Genomic DNA, 17529 nt, shown 5'->3' with positions numbered 1-17529 from the left:
TCAAAAGCAGAGTTTAAGCTTTCATTCTCAGTTTGGTATCATCTACAGATACTAGTAGGTACAGCTCTAATGACAATGTATCACACTGCTTATTATATTTTTATTATTTTAGTGTTTTCACATATATAGTAAAATATTAATAAAATTACAAACATTTTAGGAAATAATATGACTACATTGTGAGAAAATGACCAAACTCTAAAAAATATTATAATACTTACCTTTAAAAACATCAGAGACACATAATCTAAAAGGTTTTTCAATAGATCTCTGTGGAGGTTTGAAAGAATCTGAGGGGAATAAAAAGATAAAGCCTTAAAGATATCAAAGTTCTAATTTAAATACGTCTTTCCTTCTTAATAATCACATCAAATTTCTACTCTACAAAAAAAACTTTTTGTTAAAGAACTCTGAACAATTAACAATACAGAAAATACCGTCAGGTAATTTTACTTACCAATTTGTTCTAACAAACATTTTCCTTGATACCATTTTGTTAGTTCACTTGATTGAGATTTTGTAATTAGGTTTTCTCCACTAAGACCACTTGTAGGGATGAAGGCCACATCACTCTCCTATTTACAAAGACAAATTATGACAAAACATTATATTTTGGGGTGGGGGGGAACAGTAAGATATCTTTTCATAGCAGAAGTGAATAGTATAAAATTAATGGGAATGGAAGGCTTTTCAATTCTTCTCAGTCTGTTGAACACCGGTAAACAGGGAGAAACTGCCTGAGTCCTTTTTCATGCTGTGGGGAAAAATTCCCCTCCATTGTATTTCCATTACCTAAGAGCTGTTTCAAAGTTGAAGGGTACAGAACATCAGAGAGCAATGACTTAATTTACCTCACTATTGACAGGGACTGTCATCAACCAAAAACTATTTCAAAAAACCATTCATAACAGTATGCTGAAAAATGTCCATAAAATGATTTCAGTTTCTTACTTGACAACATATTGTAGTATCCTATAAGCTATGCAGAGAAATAGTTTGGTGAACTGGATAGAGGACTGAACAAGAGAGGTTAAGTGATAATGATTCCAAAGAAGAAAAAAAAAGGAAGAAAAAGGCATCAACGAACAATTTTTAAAAATATACAATGAAAACAGAAGGCAGTTCAGAGGGAGACAGATAAACTGAAGAACTTTAGAACTATGTTGAACTTATGTTGCTGTTCAGTTGTTTCAATCATATCTGAATCTCTGTGATCCCATTTGGGGTTTTCTTGGCAAAGATTCCATAATTCCATAATTATAACTTTACTTCTGGAGTGGTTTGCCAAGGGTCACATAGCTGTTAAGTCTCTGAGGCCAGATTTGAACTCAGTAAGATGAGTCTCCTTGACTCCAGGCCTTGTGCTCTATCCACTGTGTCACCTAGCTATCCTGGAACTTACATACTTAGAAATAAGGAATCGAGCTCTATGTAACAGATTCATAGTTTCTCACACAATCCTCTTTTTCTATTCTTTGCATATGGAAATGTTTGTTTTTATCAATCCAGTTAAGAATATCCCCCACCCCTGCCAAAACCAACTGAAAAATGAGAATATTTGGGAAATTCACAAGAATGTATTTTTGTTTAAAAAAAAAAAGGGGGGGGGGGCGGAGCCAAGATGGCAGCTGGAAAGCAGGGACCAGTGTGAGCTCCCTGCCGAGTCCCTCCAAAAACCTATAAAACATGGCTCTGAACCAATTCTACAACTGCAGAACACACAAAACAGCAGAGGGAAGCAGGGCTCCAGCCCAGGACACCCTGGATGGTTTCTGGGTGAGGTCTATCCCACACGGAGCTGGGAGCTGGGAGCAGAGCAGAGCAAAGCCCTGCATGAGCTGCTCGGACCAACCACACCAGGAGCCGGGCAGAGCGGGCCCTAGCGCCCTGAATAAGTGAGCTGCAGCAGTTACCAGACTTCTCAACCCACAAACACCAAAGACAGCGGAGAAGGTTAGTGGGAAAAGCTGCCAGAGTGGAAGGAGTTCACGGTTCGGCTACCAGCCCCAGGGGCAGCGGAGGTGGGGCAGCTACAGCTGCTGTTACTTCTGGCCCCAGGCCCACCTGGTGGGAGGAATTAAGTGGCAGATCAGAGCAGGAGTGCAACAGCCTGCTGAAGATCTAAGCCCAGTCCGGGTTGGGGGTTCTTGGGGAAGGACGAGAGCTGGTGTGACAGAGCTGGCACATCCCCCCAAAACGTGGAACATAGAACTCTTTAGTCTACAAGCAGTCATACCCCACTGAAAAACTCAAGGGTCAAGTTAGTTGGTTGGGAACATGGCCAGGCAGCAAAAACGCACCCAGATTCAGTCCCACACTTTGCATTCTTTCTTCGGTGACAAAGAAGACCAAAACATACAGCCAGAAGAAGTTAACAAAGTCAAAGAGCCTACATCAAAAGCCTCCAAGAAAAACATGAACTGGTCCCAGACCATGGAAGAGCTCAAAAAGGATTTGGAAAAGCAAGTAAGAGAAGTAGAGGAAAAATTGGGAAGAGAAATGAGAAGGATGCGAGAAAACCATGAAAAACAAGTCAATGACTTGCTAAAGGAGACCCAAAAAAATACTGAAAAATACACTGAAGAAAACAACACCTTAAAAAATAGACTAACTCAAATGGCAAAAGAGCTCCAAAAAGCCAATGAGGAGAAGAAAGCCTTGAAAGGCAGAATTAGCCAAATGGAAAAGGAGGTCCAAAAGACCACTGAAGAAAATACTACTTTAAAAATTAGATTGGAGCAAGGTGAAGCTAGTGACTTTATGAGAAATCAAGATATTATAAAACAGAACCAAAGGAATGAAAAAATGGAAGACAATGTGAAATATCTCATTGGAAAAACCACTGACCTGGAAGATAGATGCAGGAGAGATAATTCAAAAATTATTGGACTACCTGAAAACCATGATCAAAAAGAGCCTAGACATCATCTTTCAAGAAATTATCAAGGAAAACTGCCCTGATATTCTAGAGCCACGGGGCAAAATAGAAATTGAAAGAATCCATCGATCGCCTCCTCAAATAGATCCCAAAAAGAAATCTCCCAGGAATATTGTCGCCAAATTCCAGAGCTCCCAGATCAAGGAGAAAATACTGCAAGCAGCCAAAAAGAAACAATTTGAGTATTGTGGAAACCCAATCAGAATAACCCAAGATCTGGCAGCTTCTACATTAAGAGATCGAAGGGCTTGGAATGTGATATTCCGGAGGTCAATGGAGCTAGGATTAAAACCTAGAATCACCTACCCAGCAAAACTGAGTATCATGCTCCAAGGCAAAATATGGACTTTCAGTAAAATAGAGGACTTTCAAGCTTTCTCAGTGAAAAGACCAGAACTGAATAGAAAATTTGACTTTCAAACACAAGAATCAAGAGAAGCATGAAAAGGTAATCAAGAAACGGAAATTGCAAGGGACTTACTAAAGTTGAACTGTTTTGTTTACATTTCTACATGGAAAGATGACATGTATGATTCATGAGACTCAGTATTAGGGTAGTTGAAGGGAATATGCATATTTATATATATGTATATATATACACATATACATATATGTTTATGTATATATACAAGTGAATATGTATGTATATATCTATGTGTATATATGTGTGTGTGTGTGTGTGTATATATAAATATATATATATATATAAATATGTACACACACACACACACACATACACATATATATATATATAAAAGAGAGAGAGAGAGCAGACACAGGGTGAGTTGAAGATGAAGGGAAGATATCTAAAAGAAATAAAATCAAATTAAGGGATGAGAGAGGGAGATAGGGAGAGATAGAAGGGGGTGGATTATGTCGCATAAGGTGGCAAGAGGAAGCAGTTCTGTGGGAGGAGGGGAGAGGGCAGGTGAGGGGGGAATGAGTGAACCTTGCTCTCATCAGATTTGGCCTGAGGAGGAAATACCATACATACCCAATTGGGTATCTTACCCCATAGGAAAGAAGAGGGAGGAAGATAAAAAAATGGGGGGGGGGGGAATGATGATGGAGGGGAGGGCAGATGGGGGTGGAGGTAATCAGAAACAAACACTTTCGAAAGGGGACAGGGTCAAGGGAGAAAATTCAATAAAGCAGGATGGGTTGGGAAGGAGCAAAATATAGTTAGTCTTTCACAACATGAGTATTGTGGAAGGGTTATACATACTGATACACATTTGGCCTATGTTGAATTGCTTGACTTCTTAGGGAGGGTGGGTGGGAAGGGAAGAGGGAAGAGAATTTGGAACTCAAAGTTTTAAAAACAGATGCTCAAAAACAAAAAAAAAAGTTTTTGCATGCAACTAGAAAATAAGATACACAGGCAATGGGGTGTAGAAATTTATCTTGCCCTACAAGAAAGGAAGGGAAAAGGGGATGGGAGGGGAGTGGGCTGATAGAGGGGAGGGCTGACTGGGGAACAGGGCAACCAGAATATATGCCATCTTGGAGTGGGGGGGAGGGTAGAAATGGGGAGAAAATTTGTAATTCAAACTCTTGTGAAAATCAATGCTGAAAACTAAATATGTCAAATAAATAAATAAATTAAAAAAAAAAAAGAAGTAATGTTTTCACAAAGTTCTTGTAATGATGCAGATTGGCTTCGTACAAGTTCCACTTCCTTCAAGAGATCTTTCCTGGTTCTATCTCCTGATTGGACTTATTTGGGAATTTCTCATATCTTCCAATAGAACATAAGCTCCTTAAAGGCAAAACTTTGCTGTTATTCAGTTGTGTCTGACTCTTCATGACCCCATTTAGGGTTTTCTTGGCAAAGATACTGGAGTGGTTTGCCATTTCCTTCTCCAGCTCATTTTACTGAGGGGGAAACTGAGGCAAACAGGTTAAGTGACTTGCTCAGGGTCATTTAGCTAGTAAGTGTTTGAAGGCACATTTAAATTAGGTCTTCCTGACTCCAGGCCTGGTGCTATATCCACTGAGCCACCTACTACCTAGCCCACAGCAGAGACTACTTTACTTTTAAATTTACATCCCTAAGAAACTAGCACAGTTGCTGGAACATGATAGGTTCTTAATAAGTGCTTAATAAGTGATTCACTAACTTTCTGATCATACCTGTCTGCTCACTTTCAATTCATGCCAAGGTTATAATTCCAGACGCAAATATCAGTCTAAGCAGAGCTAGATGACATCTGGCAAGTTCATATGCATACAGCAGGTAATTGACAATTGACAAAATAATTATGTTTTAGTAAGAAGAAAGAAATGTAAGGGCATCAGCAAAGGATATGAATGGAACACATATTACTTCCTCTGAACCCTGTACAAATGCTCTGTACCACCTAAACAATTTAAGAGGTAGTCTACCAGGGAAGAAAAAAAATTAAAATAATTTTTGTTTTCTCAAAATTTTCTTGGGGGTGGGGAGAGGGTCTGACATGAGTGGAGGGACAAATTTTTGTTTAATCCACACCACACAATTTATAAAAAAGAACACAGTTCTATTATTTCCAAGATCAAATATAAAATCTTGTTTGGCATTCAAAGCCCTTCATAATCTGGCCCCATTCTACCTCTCCAGTTTTCTTATAACCTTAATCTCTTCTACATATTCTTCAATCCAGTGAGACTGACCTCCTTTCTACTTCTCACATGGGATACTACATTTTTCAATTCTGGGCATTTTCACTATCTTTCCCTCATACCTGGAATTCTCTCCTTCTCTCCCTCTCCTTATTCTGCTTTCTTTCAATTTCCACACTAAATCTCATCTTCTGCAAAAAGTCTTTCCTGATTCCTCTCAGTACTAGTGTCTTCCCTATTTTGATTATCGCCAATGTACCCCCCCACACATACATATATGTATGTCCATATATACACACATGTATACATGTGCACATATATACACGCATATATGCACACACACATATATTTGATGCCAAGAAAACCACAAATAGGGTCATGAAGAGTCAGACACGACTGAAAATATGTATATATATTTATGTTTGTACATAGTTGTTAGCATGTTATCTCTCTCAGTAGACTCCTTGAGAACAGGGCCTGGTGTGTGTTTGTGTCCCCAGTGCTTGGCATAGTGCCTGGCACGTAGATACTTAATAATACTTAATGAAGACTATGTAAAGGGCAGTAGGGCGTAAGAAGACTAGGTAGGGAGGAAGAGGCCAGGTTATCAAGGGTTCCGAATGACCAACAAGATTTTTATATTTGATCATGGAGAAGACAGAAGTCCCTGGAGTTTACTGAGTGGCAGAGGGAGAGGTTTAACATGATCAAGCCTGTGCTTTAAGAAGATCAATATGACAGCTGAGTGGAGGATGGACTAAAGTGGGAAGCGACTTAAGGCTGGGAGATAGCCAGAAAGCTCTTGTTACCCTCCCCCTCCACTTACTGAAACCTGAAATTCCATAATTACGACTTTATTTCTCAGGCTTTTTTTTTTCAATCAATCAGAATGTAAATTTGCCTAGAGGAGCTAGCACTCTAAGATTCATCAATTTAATAGCTTAATAGACTATTAGATCCTTCCAAGAAATAAAATTTTATTTAGGGGCAGAGTGGAGAGAACCTAAGGATATCAAAGTCTGGAAGACTAAAAACCAGGTACAGAAGGAGAAAGGAAGGAAGCCAGAAGCAGATTCTAACAGCAATTATTTTAACTGAAACCGAAAACATAAAATGTAAGAAATATTGGAAAAGACCAATGATAGGTATGGATTAGAACACAAAATGTAAAATATTTTAAACAATCAGATCACTGATCACTATACCACATTATCGAGTAGATACTTTTTACAGACAAAAATAAACAAAATTCACTTAGAGGAAACAAAAGGTCTAGCATCTCAAGAGAAACAATAAAAAAAATTTGAATGAAAGGGTCACAGCATACCAGAAACAAAAATATATTATAAGTTAGTTATTATAAAACTATTTGATATAAAGTAAAATATAGAAAAGTAGTTAAGAAACAGATAAATAGTAATCTAGTTTTTGAGTAACCAAAGAACACAATTCACTCAGAAATGGATTCCCTATTTAAGAACTACAGAGAGAATTGGAAAGCAGTTTGGCAAAAATAATGTTCAGAGTAGCATATTATATCATTTACCACAGTGAGCTGCAAATAAGGAACCTGAATATAAATAGGTCAAATAATTTGTTTTATATTTATTTATTTTCAGTTTTCATCAATGACTTCCATAAGTTTTAAATTTTCTCCCCCTGCTTCCCTCTCCCCTCCCCCAAGATGGCATGCAATACAATATGGGTTCTACACATACATTCCAATTAAACACATTTTCACATTAGTCATATTGCATAGAAGAATTATAACCAAAGGGAGAAACCATGAGAAAGAAAACAAAACAAAACAAAAGAGAAAAGAGTCTGCTTTGCTCTGTGTTCCAACTGCATAGTTCTTTCTCTGGATGTGGATGGCATTTTCCATCATGAGCCTTTGGAAAGTTTTAGATCCTTGCATTGCTGAGAAGGGCTGTCTATCAAAATCGGTCCTCGCACATTGTAGCTGTTACTATGTACAATGTTGTCCTGGTTCTGTTCACTTCACTCAGCATCAGTTCATATAAGTCTTTCCAGGTTTTCCCAAAGTCCGCCTGTTCATCATTTCTTATAGCACAATAGTATTATATACCACAACTTGTTCAGCCATTCCCCAATTGATGGGCATCCCCTCAATTTCCAGTTCTTGGCTCAAGTAATTTTTAAAAAAAATTTTTGAGGAGAAATAAAGGGAGGGACAAAGTATTAACAACTAGAAGAAAGAGAAGAATCCTTAATTACAAATAAAAAAAAAACCACTGAGACTTTGTCTCATACCCAGAAAATAGGCAAGATGGAAAAAAAAGTAAGGGGGGGAGAAGGAATAATCAGTGTTGGAAGAACTGTGAGAACAAAAATATACTGAAATGCTACTGTTGGTGCTATGGATTAGCCCAACAATTTTGGAAAACATTTTGGAATTATTCAATAAAAGTAACTAAACCATTTCTAACTTTTGCCCAAATAATCCCAGCATTAGGCATGTACCCTGAGGTCAGAGACAGAAAGAGAAGTGAAAAGATAAAAATATTCAGTCACACTTCATTTTAAATAGCAAAGAACTAGAAACAAAGGGACTACTCCTAAAAGTTAATGATTGAACAAATTACGGTTTGTAAATATAATTAAGTATTTTTTTTACAGTATAAAATGAATATAAGGAATACAGAGAAACATAGGAAGAAGTACATGGACTGATGCATAGCGAAATAAGCAGAACCAGAAGAAAAATATACGTAACCACATTGATTTAACTAAAAAGAACACTAAAGGAATTTAAACTCTGGGTAAATGCAATATCCAATTTTGGTCATAACAAAACATATTCCCCTCCTTCTGACAGAGAAGTAAGGGACTATAAGGGTAGAATGTTGTACACATTGTAATATGTAGTAACTGTATGGGTTAGTTTTGCTTGACTGCTTTGTTACAAGGGAGGATTCGATATTTAAAAATAAAAGGATCAGTCCAAGTTTCCTTCATTCTTTCCATATTTACCAAGCGCCTGTTATGTACAAAACATTGCACTAAACATTGTAATTAGAATAAGCCATATCCCATATCCTTTCAAGGCTTATAGTCTAGTAGAGAAAACAATGCACAAAAGAACTATAATGTAAGTTATGGTATGAAAGTACAGTAAGGAAGGTACAAAATACTCAAGTAGTTTGGAGTGGGTGGGAAGAGGTAAGTACTTTTACAGTTGAGAGGATTAGGGAAGGTCATTAGAAGAGTAAATTTTCTTCTGTTACACATTAAACAGGATATACTTTTATCAATCTTGAAATATTAATTTTGTTTTGTTTTTTTACCTAGTACCTATTGCTTCCTTTTTTAAAGAAAGGCAATGTGGGACAGCACATAGAGGACCTATCTGAAGACCTGGATTTTCATCTTAAATCTGCCAGTTAAAAATCTTATGTCATATAATCAGGGGAAAGTTTTAATCTCTTCGAGTCTCAGCTTCCTCATCTGTAAAGTGAGGATAATACCACCACCACCTACCTGTCCTATAAAACTCATAAAACTATTCAGAGGTCAAATTATATAATACACATGAAATTGTTTTGAATGTAAAGCAAACACTGCAGACTGCATGAAAATACTAAAGCACGACTGGTAGAGTTATAAATTTGTCCAGTCATTCTGGAAAGATATTTGGAATAACCATCCAAGTCACTAAACTGTGCATACCTTTTGACCCAGCAATATAACTACTAGGCATATTCCCTAAAAGAGATCAAAGAAAATGGAAAAGAATCTACATCTACAAAAATATTTAGCATAGCTTTTTTTGGAGTAGCAAAAATATTGGAAACTAAAGGAGTGCCCATCTACTGAACAATAACTGAACAAATTATGGTATAGCAATGTAATGGAATATTATTGAGCCACAAGAAATGACAAAATAGACAGTTTCAGAAGAAATTGGGAACACCTGTAAGAACCAATGCAGAGTGAAGTGAGTAGAACCAGGAAAACAATATATACAGTGACAATGATAAATGAGACATACATTTCTGGACATGATTAATGAGGCAATCTACTTCCCTTGACTACATATTTATTATGAGGGTTTTATTTTTCCTTTTTCCCTTTTGGTACAAGGGGAATAGGGAGAAGTGGGAAGGAAAGAAAATGTTATTAAATGAAGAATATAAGAAAAAAAGGAAAAGTTGTAAAACACTCTATGAAAGCACAGTATTGTCAGCTTCATTATTATTCATTTCATTCTTCTCATCTCTTTTGATGGAATTAAAATCGAAATAGTCCTGAGACAAGTTGATACATGTAATTATCAAACAATTAGTCAACTAACATGTTTTTAAAAAATTCTTAATGTTTTTCAGAATATCGTATAGAGTAAATCAAATAACTGCTTTTTACAGCTGAATAAAAGTTCTTCTGCAATAGCCTCAGTGAAACAATCTTTAGGACAACTCCCAAAGGAGATAGAAAAGACAACGTGCATAATATACACTTCATTTTATTCCCATAAGATTTTGATTTCTTCTGCTGGCTCTCTATATTTTTAAAACTATTTACTCCACTTGGCTTACAGATTAAGTGTTTAGTATGGTGACATCTATTAAAAACATTGTTCTTAAAATTTTCATGGATCAATATTATATCTGGGCAATTGTGGGCAACAGTCTGTCATAACAGTCCAGATTTATTGAAGTTTAATTTGTTGAATTCTCAGGGATATTTTGAGGTCTGTACTTTTAGTATGAGGATTTATGCTTTGTTAGTTCATGAAACGGAGAGAGATTCTGATGTATAATTCTAACTACTTGGTCCAGATACTCAGTAGATACTAAATGTCTGCAGCCTGCAGTGATGCACTATACAATTTATACCACTTCCTTGCTTAATCTGCATCGATCACTAAATCCAGGATCCTTAAGGATAACCTGTATATCTCAGGGTGGCAATGACCTGATCCTGAATTGCCATCAAAACCCCTTCAATTCTATAAACAAATAAGCATTACTTTGCAACTTGTTTAATGATCATTATTATAAACACTTCTCTATTACAACAGTGGCTAATATAAACTCACTATACTATAAAGAAAAATAACCCCCAAAGTTTAAAAGATACCTTACCTTAAATCCAGCCTGCTTGAGGAAGTGTCCAAGTTTTCCAATAATCTCTTGAAATCTTTCCTGTTGCCAATTAACCTGATACAACAAGCCATGAGAAAATATATGTTAAGCATACTTTCACTTGTAAGTTACAAAATACTTTAATAAAATATAATTGGGACTATTAGGGACAGAGGTCAGAAAATCTGACCTTACTCCAGTAAGGAGTTAAAAAATCATTTCCTCCAGATTTTCATGGAAGTTTCTAACACCATGCTAAGCACCCATGAAAAAATATCAAATGTTGGTTAAAGATAAAGGACCAGAGAGTACCAATGAATCTGGGGGTGGGGGGGTGGGGGTAGGCAGGGGGCAGGGAGAGAGTCCTAAATATAAAAAAATGGCCCTCGATCCAAGCTGAGGTTAAATATGAGTTAAATGATAACCTCATTGACATATACAGTGAGGAGTCAGGACAATAGGAAACATTTTCATACATTTTCAATTGAGATAATGAGCAATGACAGATTAAGAAGAAATAGTTGACTCTGGGCTTTTCTTTTCTTTTAGAACTAATAGCAAGGATAAAGAACTCACATGAAAAAAAGCTATCGACTACCTGATCCATTTTATTAACTGCAACTGCCAGCTGTGTTACTCCAAGAGAGCGAACCAAGAGTCCATGTTCTCGTGTCTGTCCTCCAGTCTCAAACCCAGCTTCAAATTCCCCCCTGCTGGCATCCACAACTAAAACAGCAACATCAGCCTGAAGAGGAGGAAGGAAAGACATAAGTTATATATCATGATAGAGTTGGCCCTAGAGCTAATAAGATCTGGGTTCAAGTCTTGCTTCTGACACAGACTGGCTGTGTGACGCTAGGCAAGTCATTTAACTTCTCAGTGCTCTAGGAAACTCTCTTGAAACCAAATTGTAGGCAAAGTGCCAAGTTGCATTAATAGGAGTTTCCTAATCTGGGAGTTCCCTGTATCAGTTAAATCACATGTTCAGTCATTATCCTTTACTGATTATTATAAATTATAATAATATTATGTTGAGTAACATATTAGGAAATTAGAGCTGTTAAAAAGTAAAATGAGCTGCTTAATGTTCCAAGAAAAGGCTGAATGACCACTTGGAGATAATAACAGAGGAGATTCCGGCTGAAGTACACGTTAGACTACACTGCCTCTGAGGTACCTCTTTTCTCTGAGATACTATGATTCTCTGATACTATAGTATTCAACTTTTTCTTGAACTATCTTTTCTCTTTTAAAATTATCCTTGGCAACCTATCTAAACATTTCTCTTTACCATTAAACCACCGTTCTGTCTGAGCCTCTAGTGTCTGCCAGAAAACTGAAAATGCATCTCTTAAGGTAGTATGACATAGCGGAAAGAGGTACAGATTAGGAGTCTTAGCTCTAGTCCTGGCTCTGAATATCCACAAACTAACAACACAGCCTTGGGCAAGCCATAATCTCTATGATTATCATCAATTTCTCAAATTGTCAGATGTTAGATTTTGCCTATATATTCTAATGCAATCATTTATATATGTATGTGTTCAATATGATTTCACCAAAAAAGTAACAACATCTAGGTATATGAAACATGGAATTATTTACATCACGATCTCAGTCCTTGAGATAGTTTTCATATTAACTGGAAATTGTACAATGCTTTCCTGCTTCCTATAAGAAAATTTCATTTAAACTTTTAAAAATTTAAATGTTTTGTTATTCTGAGCTTATTCTTACAATTTCTTTCTTTTTAATCCCCCCTGAATGGTTCCCCCTAGCAAGATAAAGTCAGTTTTGCTTGATTCTTCATCCCCCTCCAATTTTTTGGAATATTATATTCCAAGATTTTTGCTCCTACATAGGTCTTCTGTGATTCTAATAGTGGTTCTATGATACTTGAACTCTTTCTTTCTGTTAGCAGTATTTTTTCTTCAACTTGCAAGCTATGGGTTTGGGATATGACATTTTGGGGAATCTTAATTTTCAGGTTTTTAAGGAAGTAACCAGTGGGCTCAATTTTCACTTTTTTCTCTGGTTCTAATATGTCTGGGCAGTTTTCATTGATGATTTCTTGAACTACGGTTTCCAGATTTGTTGGTTTTGGTCATGATTCTCAAGGTATCCAATGATTTTTAAATCATCTCTCTACCTGATTCCCAGGTTATTTGTCTTTAATAGTAGATACCATGAATTTTGTTTTATTATTTCAACCTTTTGGTTTTATTCTAATATTTATGGTTGTTTTATAGAGTCATCAAGTTCTGTTAGGTCTATTCTAATTTTTAGGAAGTCTATAACTTCAGCAAGGTCTTCTATCTTCTCTTCCAAACTGTGTATGCTCCTTCCCATTCTTTTCTCCAGTGTTTTTACTTCACTTACAATTCCATGGTTTGTCTCTTGCTTCATTTCTTACAAATACTTTTTTCTACTATATTTTCACTTTTTTCAATTCTATTTTATTTTCAGGTCCAAATTCTTCCCCTCTGATCTCCCCCATATCCCCATTGAGAAAGCAAGAAAAACAAAACCATATAATCGGGCAAAACCAATTCCCACATTAGCCATGTTCAAAAAAGTACGCTTCAGTCTGCATTCTGAGTTCATCACCTCTATCTGGAAAAGCGCAGCATGTTTCATCATGAGTCCTTTGCAACTAGGGTTGGTCACTGTGTTGATCAGAGTTCCTAAGTCTTTCAAACTTGTCTTTACAATATTGTTATCCTATAAATTGTTCTCCTGGTTCTGCTCACTTCATTGTATGAGTTTATGGAAGTTTTCCCAGGTTTTCTAGGTATGAAACCATCCCCTTCAAAACAATACTGTTTATCACCTTCACGTAGCATAACTTGTTCAGCCATTCTCCAAATGACTGGCAAACCCCTCAGTTTCCTATTCTTTGCCAACATGACAAGAGATGCTATATTTAAAATTAAACGTGATTAATTTTAACATTGTGACTTAATTATTTTAAAATGGTTAAGTTTTTGGGGAGAGAGGGTGTCAGAGTGGGGAAATTAAATGCTGACTTGAAAACAACCGCCAAATGTACCATCAAAATATGAACAGAAGAATGTATGTTATTTTTCCATTATTTTTATCTATGTAAAAACAACAATTACAACAACAAATAGAAACGTGTTTGCTAAGGACAGATAAAATAAGTTAATGGAAAGGGCTATTATAATCTAATCTCTTTCATCTTGAAATAAATTTCAAAGTTAAATGACTGCTAATTTTAAATTCATAACCAATATTGCATATGCCATCAACAAAATAAAGTTGACAAATTTTTTATTACCTGGGCTGCTCCTGTTATCATATTTGGAATGAAGTCTTTATGGCCGGGAGCATCCATTAACGTAATAACTTTGGTCTTGGTCTCAAACTTTGTCATACCCACATCCATTGTAACTCCCCTAAGAAAAACAAAACAAAACCCACCTCATATATTAGAATGCTCTATTAAAAATAACTGACATACATTCAATATTCAAAATCCCTTTACAATCAACTCCAAAGGTTTGTTTGAATTATCTTGCCTATAATCAACTTTTCTTCACAAAAACTCTTGCATGAAAAACTGTCCATTAGCTGGGGCTTATGTAGGCATTTAAAAGAAAGCCAGAACTTCATCTGTTTATTTTTAAAATAACTTTGTGCACTCTAATGCTTAATCAAGATGAAAAGAATGTTTGGAGACCAATTCAGCGCTATCCCAGATACATATGGGAAGACACAGGAATCCACAGGTATAGCGGATAAGAAGTCTAAAAGAATCCTGGCTCATTCCTAATCTTAAACTGAAGAGAGTAGGCTATCTAACAGACCACCCAGAAAAATTGGTTTTTTCCTTAGGTAAGTCTGAAGGCCTAGTTCAATGGACCCAAAGAAAAAAGGATCATACCTCTCTGTGATAATTACAAATGACCCAGTCTGCATATTTTTCAAACTAGAAATAAACCAAAGTGTATCTAGACCCGCCCTGAGTTGATAAACAGGATAAACTCTTCTGATCTATTAGTAAATTAAGATTTCACATTCAAAGTAAGGACAAAAGAAAAACTGCTTGTCCTCTCATTTGACTCTACTTTTTAATCCCCTGTACAAGAAGAAAAAAAAAAAAGAAAAGAAAGCTTAAAATTTCAGAGATCATTTTTGTGGTAGAGAGAAATAAGGTTAAAATTGTATACAACAGGAAACTACAAATTTAGCCAAAATGTCAGTATCTGCTATGAGGAATACTAATTATATTTTTATAGCATTGGTGAGGGCCATTTAGTGATGGGCTAAAAAATATTAAGAAGATGAAATGAACATACTAAGAATTATATAAGCTAAGAAATAACATAATAGTAGCACTGAAAATATAATCATTTGGACAATCATTTGGACAAAATATCATTAAAGGAAAATTACATTGACAAAATCACCAGATAGTTATTAAAAATGAGTTTGCACTAACATGAGACAGGAAATATTCAGGTCTCAAATGAGGATGTCTAAGAAAGAAGACATAAGAGACTAAGCTAAATCTGTATACTATGATGTATATAAGAAGTTATTTTAAAATAAATGCTCCTGGGGTATGATTGTTTCTCTTTTTGCTTACACAATCCGTTTACATTGCTTTTATAGTTGTTTGGATTCTGGATAAATGAGAACTTCCCAGAAATGATCCCATCTTTTTTTAAAACCTCAAATAAAATCAAGTGTTTTATTAATGTTTCCTTTTAAATTCAAAATACAATTTTGTATAGAGACGGGAGAGGCCATTTGAGATTTCTCATGTTGTTTCAACTATTTTTGTTTGTTTACATTTTGCTATAAAACTACCCACACTAAATACTGTAGCAAAAGAAAAAGCATGTAGAATTCCCAAATTTCTTACTCCTGAAAAATATTATCCAAGAATGTTGTAAACAAAATTTTTCCATGGCATGTTTCATGAAAAATGTAATAAGCTACACACTCTTTTTTTTCTTTAAAGATTATATATAAATTCAAATCACTTATTTAAAACATGCTAACATAAGACTACCTTTCCCTTTCTTCTCCAGTCTCATCCAAGACCCAAGCATAAGCAAACGAGGCTTTACCAGCCTTTTTAGATTCTTGCTCGTATTTGTGCATAGTTCTTTTATTTACATTGCCCAGGAGGTAAAGCAGATGACCCATCAGAGTACTTTTCCCAGCATCCACATGACCTAAGGAAAATTGTTCAAGGATTAATATTTGCAGTTTTCTTTAGTAATATTTGCAGTTTTCTTTAGGTGATAATCACATAAAGAAGTATTATTTTTATTTAAAGTTAGCAATGATTTTACTAAATAGCATTTAATATATCACATGTATTATGTATTTTTAAATTCATCTATAAAATAGATGGAAAAATTATTAACAAAAGGTGACAGACAAAATACTAACTACTGGCCTATTTACCTATTTTCTCATATTTATTCAAACTTTGTAAGAATGGTCTACAAATGTATCAAGAGTACATTAATGAAAATATAAACCATATTAGTAGTCAGCCAGTGAACAAGCATTTATTAAGTGCTTACTACATTCTAGGAATTATACACTATACACTCAGGCACTATGCCAATAATCTCTCAGCAATGAAGAGTTTAACCAAGGAATACGTTACCACTCAGTTGTTAACAGATCAGATTGTCTTTTTCATTGGGTAAGTGATACCAGTAGGAACATATATTACTTCTCTAACTCATCCTTAGATGTGATGACTTCCGAACTTTGAGATATGCAAACAATGGCATTGATTTCATCAGCACTTTTGCCCATAAGGAGATAAAAGGATCACAAAATCTCACCTGACCACTAACATCTGAAAAAGAATGCCCTCTAAGATTAGCCAACAAGTAGTACTTTAGACTCTGATTGAGAGACTCCAATGGGAAAGAATCCAGGATCTCTCCAGGCAGCCCACTCCACTTTTAGAAAGATCTAATTGTTCAGAAGTTTTCCCTTTGCTACGACTTCTACCTGGGACTACTAGTTCTATTCTCTAGAGTAAACAGAACAATTCGAATCCTTCTTCCACATGACAGCCCTTCAAAACTTGAATATAAATACAATTAATGCAACCAAATCTTTTTGCAAGGAGCTTACATCCAACAAGGAGACAAAAAGGATTTATAAATATAAAGAGAATCTTATACATAAATACAAAAAAAGTTTGAGAGGGAGGGTATTAGCAGTTGAGTACATCAGGAAAGTCTCCATGTAGAAGGTGATATCTTAAGGAAGGAAGGGATTCTCTGAAGTAGAGGAATGAGGCCAGTGCAAAGACACAGATAGAAAGGAGATAAAGTGTCATGGGTGAGACACAAAGAAAAAAAACCAACTTAGCTAGACCCTCAAGCAGAGGATGGAGAGTAATGTATAAAAAAGACTAGAAAGATTGACTGGGACAAGATTGTACAGGGCTTTAAAAAGTTAAACAACAGTTTATACATTGGAGTTTACTGAGTAGAGAAGTGATGTAGTCAGATCTGCAATTAAGAAAAATCACTTTGGCAGCAGTGTGGAAGATGGACTGATGTGGGAAGACACTTGAGGGAGGGAGACCAATTAGGAAGCCATTGTGATAATTTAGGTGAGAGGTGAAAAAGGCCTTAAAATAAGGCGGTAGCTGCACCAAGTTGAGAAGTAGAGGGAAGAAGTCAGATGGAAAATACGTTGGGGAGGTAGAAATGTCAAGATTTGGAAACTGGATATATGGGATAAGAATGACTAGGAATCAAGGAATGCCAAGGTTATAAACTTGGGAGGACTGGGGGAATGTAGTGGTTTTGACAGAAACAGGGAAGTCTGGAAGAAGTTTGCAGAGAATGATAATGAGTTCTGATTGGGCATAGTGAATTT

At 35.8% G+C, this 17529-nt stretch overlaps 1 protein-coding gene across 2 annotated transcripts in view; it reads right to left on the bottom strand.

Annotated features, from left to right (window-relative positions):
* The window catches only part of HBS1L (HBS1 like translational GTPase), a 133800-nt gene that overhangs the window by 25695 nt on the left and 90576 nt on the right, over positions 1-17529 (bottom strand). For both annotated transcript variants that reach the window (XM_036766313.1, XM_036766314.1), the window contains exons 7-12: positions 15683-15848; positions 13943-14060; positions 11243-11389; positions 10645-10719; positions 458-575; positions 222-290 (exon numbers count right to left, since the gene is read on the bottom strand). In XM_036766313.1, coding sequence (XP_036622208.1) covers positions 222-290; positions 458-575; positions 10645-10719; positions 11243-11389; positions 13943-14060; positions 15683-15848 — 693 coding nt within the window. The remainder of the gene's footprint in view (positions 1-221; positions 291-457; positions 576-10644; positions 10720-11242; positions 11390-13942; positions 14061-15682; positions 15849-17529) is intronic.

The sequence above is a fragment of the Trichosurus vulpecula genome, chromosome 7 (genome assembly GCF_011100635.1).
Source record: "Trichosurus vulpecula isolate mTriVul1 chromosome 7, mTriVul1.pri, whole genome shotgun sequence".
NCBI classification, from domain to species: domain Eukaryota; kingdom Metazoa; phylum Chordata; class Mammalia; order Diprotodontia; family Phalangeridae; genus Trichosurus; species Trichosurus vulpecula.
The sequence above is the reverse complement of the archived record's forward strand: the minus strand, read 5'-3'. Positions and strand labels throughout refer to the sequence as shown.